Source organism: Zingiber officinale, chromosome 9A (genome assembly GCF_018446385.1).
Source record: "Zingiber officinale cultivar Zhangliang chromosome 9A, Zo_v1.1, whole genome shotgun sequence".
Taxonomy (NCBI): Eukaryota; Viridiplantae; Streptophyta; class Magnoliopsida; order Zingiberales; family Zingiberaceae; genus Zingiber; species Zingiber officinale.
The window spans coordinates 497,555-509,410 of NC_056002.1; the positions used below are offsets into that span (position 1 = coordinate 497,555).

The 11,856-nt window shown below is 43.2% G+C and overlaps 2 protein-coding genes across 2 annotated transcripts; one reads left to right on the plus strand and one right to left on the minus strand.

Moving 5' to 3' along the window:
- Positions 1-1,337: 1,337 nt before the first annotated feature.
- Positions 1,338-2,584, plus strand: LOC122018620 (NDR1/HIN1-like protein 6). Its single transcript, XM_042575988.1, has 2 exons — positions 1,338-2,067; positions 2,143-2,584. The coding sequence occupies exons 1-2, from the start codon at positions 1,604-1,606 to the stop codon at positions 2,450-2,452; spliced, it is 774 nt and encodes a 257-aa protein (XP_042431922.1). The 5' UTR covers positions 1,338-1,603; the 3' UTR covers positions 2,453-2,584.
- Positions 2,585-9,042: 6,458 nt separating this feature from the next.
- On the minus strand, positions 9,043-9,633 carry LOC122021428 (miraculin-like). Its single transcript, XM_042579547.1, has one exon. It carries the CDS (start codon positions 9,631-9,633, stop codon positions 9,043-9,045), a length of 591 nt encoding a protein of 196 aa, XP_042435481.1.
- Positions 9,634-11,856: the final 2,223 nt, after the last annotated feature.

Sequence of the window (11,856 nt, forward strand, 5' to 3'; positions counted from 1 at the left end):
ACCAAGTCCAATTAAGATCAAACCAAGCTCCGACCGAGTCAACCAAAAGAAGACCTTAAGTCAAAGTCGACTTGAAGACAGTCAGTCTATTAAAGTCCGACTTGAAAAAAACTGACCTGATTAAAATCCAACCTGATATTGATTTGATGAACATCGACTTGACCTGTAGCCAGCCAGTCGAAATCAGTCAACCATGATTATTTTGACTTAGTCCTCCCGTCTCTTAATTTTGGACCGGATCCAAGGTACATATAAATGTCTTTACAGTTATTTTGAGTGATATTAAAATTTTAATTACATCATCAATAAACGCTCCATAAAATAATATCGTCTTAGGTGTTCTCGACATCATCAAATATTAATGTAAATTTTATATGTGCCTTAATTTCGAGATATAATAAAAGTTTACAATTTCAATAAAAAAATACGATGATAGTTATTTTTCTAATGGTGAAGAGCAGCGAAGAGGACAGGAGGCTTAATCTTGAGAAGCAGATCTTCTTGTCCTTGTTTTTATGGATGGGATGAATCATTTATAATTATAGTTAGATTATCATCATGATCCGATCGAAATTGATTGTGATCTCTTTTTAGGTTCACCATCCCTTCTAAGTTATAATTTGGTTCGGAGTGGACGATCGAAAGTTGTCCAGAGATTATCGATGGTGGACAAATGATCAGGTTACTGGGTGTTGAGTGGGAGTGGCCTCCGGACAGTTTCCGACCACTCTTTCTGAACCAAACTATAATTTAAAGGGGACGGTGAACACAAAAAGATATTACAATCAATTACGATTTGATCACGGACACGATCCGATCATAATTATAAATGATTCATCTCTTAATCCATTTTTTAAAAAAACCAAGATATCTGTCCTCCTTAGACTTAGGACAAACACATTAGAAATCGTACTCGCTGATCTTGAAATGGGACCGACCAACACTGGATGGTCCATCCAGACAGAATCCCTCGACTCAATTAGCTTGATTAGATCTCTCGATTCGTCTAGCTCGACTAAATTACTCGATCCAATTAAATCGCTCACCCCAATTAACTTGATTAATTTATACTTATCGTCAAACTATTTTTTTAATTAATTAAAAAACAATTTCCACGTCAAAAAAATAGAGAAAATATTATTTTCATAAAACCTCTGAACCCTGTGCCGACGAAAACAACTCGTTTACGCGTCACAAAGTCGTGAAAGTACTTTGGACATTAAACCAAACGCCTTATTAATTAGTTTTCCTGCAGTTTTAGGTGGGAGAGGGTGAAAACTGATGACTTGCAAAGATTAGTAGGAGGAAAAGGTGGAGCAACTACACGCCGCAGCCAAACTCCTCCCTGTTTTATATGCATGGATTCTTTCTTCTTGCGAGCGTTAAAACAAACGACTTGTGTGCGAAGCATTGCGCTGTGCCTCACGCTTCGTCTACGTGTCGCACCGCTCGCTTTCCAACACAATTTATTAGGTGGAAGTTGAAGACTTTGGGTTCACAGGCATAACGTCGAACATCGGCGCTGCAAGTCAAACGGCTATTTGTAGACGTAAAGGCGAAGCCTTTGGACTCTCGATCACAAGTCTAATTCTCAAGACTCACCATGGCGAGCAAGCACGGGGTTGGCATCGCCGATCACCAGCGCATCCACCCGGCCGACATCGAGGCTCCCCCGCCGCATCCGCCGGCGACGGCTCCTCTCGTCCCTCGCGAGACCTGGAGATCGGACAAGGGCGACCCGGAGTACCGCCGCCGGGGTGACCTCCCCCTGCCGCCGCCGAAGAGGCGGCGCCGCGGCGGATGCTGCTGCCGGTTGCTGTGCTGCGCGTTCTGCGCAGCGCTGGCTCTGGCCGTCGCAGTGGCCGTCACGGCAGGGGTGCTGTACCTGGTGTTCGACCCCAAATTGCCGAGCTACTCCGTCGACCAGCTCCGCGTGGCGGCCTTCGGCTTCGACGCCAACCTCACGGCGCGGGCGACCTTCGACGTGACGGTGACTGCGACGAATCCCAACAAGGGGATCGGTATCTACTACGAGCGAGGCTCGAGGCTCAGCGTGCTCTACGCCGAGTACGTATTGATAATTCAAGCACGACGAAACTATATAATTACAGGAATTTCCCCATTGTGATATGATCTAAACAGATACGAGCTGTGCGAGGGGTCGCTGCCGGCGTTCTACCAAGGCCACCGGAACACGACGGTGCTGGCTGTGGGGCTGACGGGCGAAGCTCGGCTGGGGAGCGAGCTGATGCGTGAGTTGCTCCGGCAGGAACAGAGCGGGGCGGTGCCTCTGGACTTCGCCGGCGACGTGCCGGTGCGGGTGAAGCTTGGGAGCTTGAAGCTGTGGAAGGTGACGTCGAGGGTGCGGTGCGCGCTGGTGGTGGACAGCTTGAACACCAACGTGCAGATCAAGATCAGGAGCAGTAGCTGCAAATTTAGTTTTAAACTCTAATCCATCTACATATTTGATTAAATGCTTACGGATTGTATTCTCTCGCACTGTTCATATTTTGGTTAGATGAGCCTTCCTTACATGTTAAGTCGTTATTTCAAAAATTAATAATCGTTCGTGATTTATTTTTTCCGTGTTGAACTTGAGACAAATTGACAGGAGTACTGGGAGCGAACATATTTATTTTTTACCATCATATTTTGGTTAGATCAATTGGTTGGTATGGAGATTTATGTGGATTAGTATTTTTCATGTATCATTTAGTTTATACTGATATTGTATGTTAGTAAGCACATTCTGATAGTCAAGGTAAGAAGAAGATGACAATTAAAATTAAAGTAAGATAATGATTAGGATCAGAAGAACATATCGTTCTCACTAAGGCTTAGTCCATCACTCCCCAGCATTAAGGTCTTTGATATAAGGACGACTAGTCCAATAATCAGACGGACTTGAAGAATCTAGTGCTCCACTTATAAATAGCCGGTCGACATAAAGATCGAATGAGAGCTTACAAAGCTACGGTGCTAAGTATATAGTTGGTTAGCCTTACAATATAACTAAGCATAGAATTGGTCGGCATAATAGCTGGTCGAACTTCCAAGAGTATGGTCAGTTCATCATAACGTCGACCGGGTCTACAGGGCTCAACGCCTTCGTATACAAGGTAAATGTACAAAACTTAAAATAAACCCGGTCAGTCTTAATGCGCCAGTCGAATGTATAGACCCAACTCCCCATTTTTACTATATAAATCTCAGCTTACATATCGTCAATACAACCTTCAGTATAAAGCCAACCGACCCCATGACTGGTTGGACTTATGGGATCGAGTTTCTTTTTCTTTGAGAGTCAAACTCCCATCATACAATCAATTGATCCTAACGTGTATAGACCCAACTCCCCATTTTTACTATATAAATCTCAGCTTACATATCGTCAATACAACCTTCAGTATAAAGCCAACCGACCCCATGACTAGTTGGACTTATGGGATCGAGTTTCTTTTTCTTTGAGAGTCAAACTCCCATCATACAATCAATTGATCCTAACGCTGACCGAGCTCCTCATTAAGAATCAAATCTTCAACACCAGAGCCTACAAGTACATATCTAACCAATCTTATGGCCGATCGGATTTATGAGATTCAGCTCCCAAAGATACAAAGCTTTTATTACATGAGATTAGTTGGGTTTATGCAACTCAGTGCTACCATCTCATATATGTATACTCAAGGTAAAGGCATAAAGCAATCCTCATTACAAACTCAGTCGAACATAGATCCGGTTGGACATCCAGATCCCAGAGTATTTCAGGGGCAAGTCCCATAATATGGGGCTGATCAGCCCAAGAGCTAATCAAATATCCCGAGGCTTGAAAGTTGGATCCCCGCTTTGTTAGCTAGAGCCCTAGAGCCAATCATTTGATGATTGTATTTTGGACTTGTTGTATCATATTCTATATAAATAAAGGCATTTGGTTTTTTGTTATTATACTTACTTGTATTTGTGCCAAATAAACTAAGTATAATAACGTCCTTGAGTAGAACGTTCTTACCTATATCAATCGATTGGTTGAATCGATAGTAAGATGATATAGGGAACACTACTCTTAATCATTCCTAGTCGAGTATTAACATTCAGGGACAATGCTAATGCAATAAGACTAGCATGTAGGTCAACTCGATGACTCGATCTCACAAGTTATGGATATGGAGATATCAAGTTGATACATGGGTATGCATTGGAGAATGTATACTGAATAACCCGCCATGAGAAAGTATCATGGATCGTTATATGAGTATCATATACTTTCTCATGTGGCTATTAGTATGACTACTAGTCCTTAGACCTGAAGTCACCATGGATCCTTATATAAGGAGTTATGTACTTTAGTTTCGTCAAACGTCACTCGTAACTGTGTGGACTATAAAGGCGATTACTGGGTATGTAACAAATTATGCGGAGGGATGTGAGTGATATAGATGAGATCTATCCCTCCTATATAACGGGAGTGACATCGATATTCTTGATAGAGTGAGACCACGAAGTGCATGACCATGCCCAAATCAGTCAATATGAGATATTGAGCTCATTTGATTGAGTGAGTCTACTTGGAGTTCAAGATTTAGATTGGTCAGAGGATGACACGGTCTATGCTTCACATTGATCAATCTAGATGTCTATGATAGAAGGACACTTGTCATATATTGTGAGGAGTCACAATTAGTAGTCATAAGGTGATGTTGGATCTCAACATTCTTGTAACTTGGGTAGTAATGATGTATTGCTAGATACCGCTCATTACTTATGCTTCTAAATGAGGTTAGGGGCATTCCCAAAGTTACAAGAACCTATTGGGTCACACACAAAGAACAAGTGGATGGAGATTAGGTTCATATGATGAACCAAGAGGATTAGATTTATGTGATGAATCAATTTGGATTAAGAGTAATCCTAATTGGGCTAATTGAGTTGGACTCAGGTTGATTCATGTGTTCAATGAGTCTAATTTAGATTATGACTCATTGAATCAATTTAATTAAATGAATTAGATTCATTATATTAAATTGGCTTGAATTAAATGGTTGGATTAGATCAACCATGAAAGAGATTAAGTCAAGTTTGACTTGACTTGAGAGGAAGAGGAAGAGTCAAGTTTGACTTGACTTTATGCCACATCATTTGTGACTTGGTATTAGGAGAACTAATGATGATGTGCCACATCATCACATGTGCCACCTCATGGAGGTTACAACTATTCTCTTTAATGGCCTCCACATTAATTGTGATTAATGTGAAGGGGGTTACACCACTTGATGAAAAAAAGAGAAGTTTTTCTTTTGGTGAGTAACTCTCATTCAAGTCATCTTCCTCCTCCTAAGCTCTCTTCTTGCTCCTTCTCTTCTCTTGGTCGTGGGTTTCAAGCAAGGGAGAAGAAAGGAGAGTGAATCTAATCCAAAAAGAAAGGTTAGTGAAAGTCACATAGAGATTTTAGAGGAGTGTGTTCTCTTCTTTTCCTTTCTTCTTCTTCCAATCTCATCCGAGAGCATCAAGAAGTGCTAGCACACTTGTGGTGTTCTCTTCTCCATCCTTGTGTGTTAGAGAACACATCTTGTTCGTGTGGATACTTCTAGAGAGTTGTCTACTTTGACAACTAGAGATCCGGCATCTCCTTGGACAAGCGGGACTCGCGAAGGGCACGCATCGAAGGTATAAGATTTTCTCCATGTAGATCTAAGTGTAGATCTAGGTAAACTCGTACTCGTAGTTTTTTCGAAATTTTTCTTTACACGGATCCGTTGGCTAGGGAGTTTCGGGGTTTCCGCGACGCGAAAAAGCGGTTTTCGCGGCCCGAAAAACCCAACACGCTTTTCAAAGACATGCATCACGGTATATAGCCAGTCGGCTAAAGATCCGACCAAGCTATATCCAAAGAACAATATTGCCAGAGAATAATAACAACTTGTTAGAGAATAAAGACAATTCATCAGGGAATATTTTAATATCTAATACATATATGCAACGAGACCCTCTTATAAAAGTGACTGACTATTCAATTTCCCTCATTATTAAGGAGGTTATAAAATACTGTTCATACACTTGTAATGGAAGATTTCTGAGAGGAAAACTGCGCATCTTCCATTACCCGACACCGAATATTTATTGTCGCCTCATTATTATAGAGATTATGAGAGGTAATATAAAAAGAGGTTCTATTCATTGATGAGATACCCTCTATTACATTCACACGCTCAAACACTTAATTAAACATCTATTGTTCTTCCTCTTATGTTTTCTTGTTCAATCATCGTACTAACTTAAATGTCAGAATATTTTCACTAGAGACTTCTTCCCTGATTCTTACTCTAACCTTCCGTCTCTCTCTTTGATGTGCACAAGAATTAAGGAAGCATCCCAAGCCCTTCTTTACTCCATCTCAGAGCCTCTTATCCAGTTTGAAATATTGTCCTAGTCAACGGTAAAACCAGCACGCTATCTGCTTAATTTTAAGATAGAATCACATACCTTCTGCATAATTTATGAATTTGTGATAAGATTGGCATTCACCTAAACCATTTCTTTGCTCACCCCAACAATTTTTATGCTGTCAATCAATTTGTTTTTAATCAAGTTGTTTGATTATTTTATTTGGATTTGATGAGAATTAATGTATCATGAGTGTCAATAATATTGATGGATTCCTAATTAATTTAAAAAAATTGATTTGATCGAACAAAATCTAAATCTATGCGATTTGATTTTCGAAATGGGTGACATCGATAGTCAAAAGTGGCCTCGATACACACACACAATCTAGGTCGGTCAACAAGTTGGACTAGGGCTTCAAAACAAATAAATAAAATATAATAAAATAGTTAGAAATAGTTTATCAAAGAAAACCTCTGAACATGTTAAAAGTGAAGTCAGTATTCTGAGAAAATAGATTAAAATACTCAAAATCTATTTCCATTTTGTTCTCTGTGGACGGGGCCCGGGGCCCGGGGCCCGAGGGGACAAGAAGCAGGGAGCAAAAGGGTTCGTTCAATCGATTTTCTTGTTCCTCAAGCTGCTTCTATCACAAGAGGTGGTTTTTTTTCACGCCAGTTTCAATCAATTTCTACAGCTTTTTTAGTAAATTAAACCATGTCGAGAATCATCCTCCAATATATATATATTTTTTCAGCTTGGAAACCGTCTATCATCAAAAGCTTGTGCTCAGCCAAGCTCTGCTTTCTTTCCTTCCCATAAAAATTACAGAGAGATCCACAACAAAAGCACGAAACAGACTGCTTCCGTAAGAGCAACGTCAAAAGAACTAATTAAAGATCTGAACCGGAAGCTAAAACGATCTACAGAGAGAGCAGAGCAGAGGAGCTGTCGTCGAAGTTGAGCGCGTAGCTGAAAGGGTCGTAGTGGAAGCTGCCGCGCTGCCGCTTGTTGTCTCTTCTTCTGCCGCTGCTTCTTTTTCTATATCCGATGGCGAGCTGCCTCTTTATCTCCGCCCTCATTCGGCAGTAGAAGCTCCTGAGCTTCCTCTTCCCTCCCACGCCGGCCACCTCCAGAGCCGCCGCCACGCCGCCGGCGAACGCCATTTCTACCACCTCGCTGAAAAAGAGCGACATTGCGGTTGGAGAAGCAGGTGCGAAGAACAGTGTTGGTCTGGTAATATATGGATAGTGGGAGTCGAGGCTTGAGAAAGAGGTGATGGAGAAGAGAGAACAGAGTGGAAAGTGTAGCTAAATAGGACAGAGTAGGGGCGTGCGAGATGCAACCTTTTTTTACATCTCTTTCGCAATGCTGCACAGACTTAAAAGGACATGTTTTTTGCCCGTTAAATTAATTAAAAAACCACAATTTCAATTCTGTAAATCACTGGAATTTGGCTTCTCCAAGGATCCACCCCCCATTTTTCTCCCTTATTTATTGCGTGCGGATCCATTGGCTAGCTGGTTTCATTCTTTTCGTGTAATAAATGAGCCTAACGAAGTCTTAGAACAGTGTGTGTCAGGCTTCCATAATACCGTCTTAAGTTCCTACTTTTGACTGCAACTGGTGTTTTTCACTGATTAACACATTCATCCGGTCCAGTAAATACGAAGAAGTTACCGGCTGATAATATAGATAGTTCAACAGAAGCACATAAAATCATCAGGTCCGCCGTTGAAATGTCATCTCGGACGGGAAAGTTGTTTGACAAAATGCAGGAACCGAGGAATCATACCTTGTATTTCTGTACTATCACATTCCTCATACTTGTCCTTTATCCAATTTTTTTTACCGCAAAAGCTTCATAATTTGTTTTCTTCAACCTCAAGACTCAAAGATAAAGCAATGGGCTTAGCCAAGTTAGCTGCTGCTGTGCTGCTAATGGACTGAGGAGCAGCAGACGTGCAAGTGGAATGTCGAGCAGCGGGTTGGAAAGTGGGACCACGTTACCGAGGGGCGAGAAGCAATCCGTCGAACAGGCGGTGGGGGGTTTTTGTTGGGTCGCTTTCTGCTCGCTTTTATGGCGAGCGGCTCGACGCCAATTGCCTCGGGGAGATCCCAAATATTCCAAGTGTTTAATGCCGGCGAGTGGGTTGGATGGGAAGCAGAGATCCTGCTCTTCCTCGACCTTCGAGCCCATCAGACTAGAACGTGATGAAGTTCAAACAACGATAATTCTTGTTGGTCAGAATCTGACCAGTTAGAATTATCTATGCTCCAATTAAAATACATGTATGTACATGCATGTAATTAATGTACACAGATAATATTATCAAAATACCCATGTGTACACTTGCATGTATTGATTCTAGCTGGCCAGATTCTGACCATTTAGTATAGGAAAATAAGCTTAAGGGTAATGCTAAATGGTTAGAATCTGGCCAGCTAGAATTAATACATACAAATGTACACATGGGTATTTTGGTAATACCATCTGTGTACATTAATTACATGCATGTATATGCATATATTTTAATTGGAGCATAGATAATTCTAGCTGACCAAATTCTGACCAACAAAAATTACCGTAAACTTAAATCATCATACAGCTTTTTTATTCCATTCAAGTAATTTGACACGTAGGATACGACTATGATGATTCTAAGCGTTGACTTTTTGGAACTCGAATGGAAAAGGTCTATCGTTCCTGATTCCGAGCCAGCGCCGGCCCTCCTCCACGAAGATCCCCAGCGGTCCACTCGGCACCCGGCCGACTCCACGGAAAAACAGTTCATAAACCGACCCGGAAATCTGGCTCCTCCTGATGCTGAACAGGTTCGATTCGGTGGGGTTCGTCTGTTGACCGCCGGTCGAGACGTAGTACCTGCGGTCGTCGGCTCCGATCTCTATCTCCCATAACAGCGACTGGAGGCAGAGAGTGATCGCGTCGAAGACGACCGTCACGTCCTCCTCCAACTCTATGGTTCCGTTCCCTCCGTCGACCGGCGTGAATCTCACCGGCAGGCCGGTGTCGGAGGTGCGGATGCGGGCCTGCGCCACGCGGAGGGGGCAGTCCGTGGCCCGGCGGGACGCGAGCGTCAGGGGGCCGGCGACGTCGGTGATGGCCGGGTTGACGTAGTAGGTTTCGCCTTCGCCGCTGCGGAGGGGGTTTCCGTCGGTGTCGAGGACGGGGGCGGAGGAGGAGGAGACGACGAGGAGGAAGAGGAGGAGGAGAACTGGCGATGGCTTCATGGTCGTCGATGGACGTGCGCACGTAATCGGATTAATGTTGGACCGACGCGTGCATGAACACCTGGTGCGTGCATGGAGCAGTGTTTATATAGAGGTGAAAGGCGAGCAGGGTCTGCAAGAAATTTGGCGTTTATAATTGACTTTTCGATGACTTATGTGGTGCAATTTAAGAAGCAAATGACAAATTAGAAAGCGCAAAAGACTTTTTGGTTCGTTGAATGGAAGTGGATGAAGAATGGATATCGATGTATGAATTGCTTGGGATGCAAAGATTTACCAAAGATAAGGATTTAGGGACTGCTGCCTAAAGTCAATTACTTCACAAGCTCATGTTCAAAGAGGGCGCGTACGTGATCCTATCCAGGGTGTCTCGACGGATGTTGAGAAAATGATATTTATATTGATTGGATGTCGATTAGAGATGACGTGAATCTCTGACATACTGAGTCTGTAATTGTAAATCGTTGGTGCTGAGACAGGGAGGAGTTTCTCGATAATGACCCTTCGACGTTCAAGTCAGTTATCGACGGTAAATAAATGAAGTAGAGAGAAAGGAACAGCGTAACTGTAACTACAACAGTGAACCACATATCTCTGTCGATGTTTGGAGGTCCTTATATATGGCTACCAGGAGGTGCGTGCACGCTTCCCGAGGTATGCACACTTCCTAAGATGTGCACTTCTCAAAGCATACCTGGAAAAGACGTGTCAGAAAAGCGTGTCTAACGTCATACCCGATAAACCCGAACATATCCCTAACATGATAGTGGAAGCTTCCACCGTACGATTCTCTGCCCAACCATGTAGCCCATCGATGACATTGGTCCTTAAGAAGATATCGTTAATTGTTCCTTTTGTGTGTTACTTGGCCGAGTGGGAGAGTCGCTCGGCCAGTTTAAGGTCTGGGTGATGCAATAGCTGGCCCGAGCGTCCGCTCCGCTGATGACCTATTATTTGGCTCCGCCTTACCGAGCGGGGGAGCCCTGTCTGTGGGATCGAGGTGACGTCCATTGCTTAGCCGACCTTCATCCCTCCATGCTTCGAACTTTGTGAGCGTCGGAAGCTCCGTGTCTGACCGAGCTGTCGAAGTGTCAGACCCACTACTCTTCCTGTTAATCGGGAAGGTAGTTCACCCGCTCGGACGCCTGCCTAGGATGTTGACCAAACCCCTGTCTGTCGGGTCGAGGCGACATCCACTGCTTAGTTGAGTGGGGAGACCGCTCGGCCTTCGTCCCCCCTTGCTTCGAGCTTTGTGAGCGTCGTAAATTTGGTGTCTGACCGAGCTGTCGAAGTGTTAGACCGATTACTCTTTTTGCTGATCGAGAAAATAGTTCATCCGCTCGAACACTTGTATAAGATGTCGACCACTTTAATCACTTGTCAGGATGACTCATCTTACCATCGGATCAGTACGTTTTGTCAAATATCTCAGATATGACCTTTCAGCGGACTGTTTTTCTTTATCAAATAAGTAGCTAATTCAAAATATTTTTCCAAGATTTATTTGGTAGCCGGCAAGTCAATAGTCTGAAATTTCATCACACAAGAAAGAGAGAAAGCAGGGGATCCTCAGGGGCAAAAATACCGGAGAAATAAATTAAAATATGGTAAGAATCTTGCAGAAGGCAAGTTTATCAAGTAAGGTCCCATTGGTAAATCCAAGACAGTCCAACATCATCTTCAAGACTGCAACTGCAAAATGGTCATTTGATTTGAGTCGTCTCTGAGTTAACAGTTCATAGGCAGCACAGGAATGGTAATGGCGTGTAGTGAGAAAATTTATTTAAAACGAGATAAGAAAGAAGTCTCAACTGTGCTCTACTTTCTCCATCTCCTCTTTCTCGAGTCTCAACTCTCATTATTAATAATACATTAGCAGACCAACACAGTTAGCTTCTCTTATGGTCCTGTCGCTCTTTTTCAGCGAGGTGGTAGAAATGGCGTTCGCCGGCGGCTCTGGAGGTAGTCGGCGTGGGAGGGAGGAGGAGGCTCAGGCGTTTCTACCGCCGACAGAGGGTGAGGATAGAGAGGAAACTCACCACGGGATTTAGAAGAAGAAGTAGAAGAAGAAGAAGAGACAACAAACGGCAGCGCAGCAGCTTTCAGCACGACCCTTTCAGCTACGCACTCAACTTCATGTCTTGTTGTGGAACTCTCTGTTTCTACGAGACGGAAGGGGAGAAGAGCTTGATCGAACACTACAGTGAATTTTCAGCGGCAAAA

Bases quoted from the DNA above. Each gene is read 5' to 3' on its own strand.
- LOC122018620 (XM_042575988.1), top strand. From the start codon at position 1,604: ATGGCGAGCAAGCACGGGGTTGGCATCGCCGATCACCAGCGCATCCAC. The intron at 2,068-2,142 runs GTACGTATTGAT...TGATCTAAACAG, and splicing joins CTCAGCGTGCTCTACGCCGA to ATACGAGCTGTGCGAGGGGT.
- LOC122021428 (XM_042579547.1), bottom strand. From the start codon at position 9,633: ATGAAGCCATCGCCAGTTCTCCTCCTCCTCTTCCTCCTCGTCGTCTCC.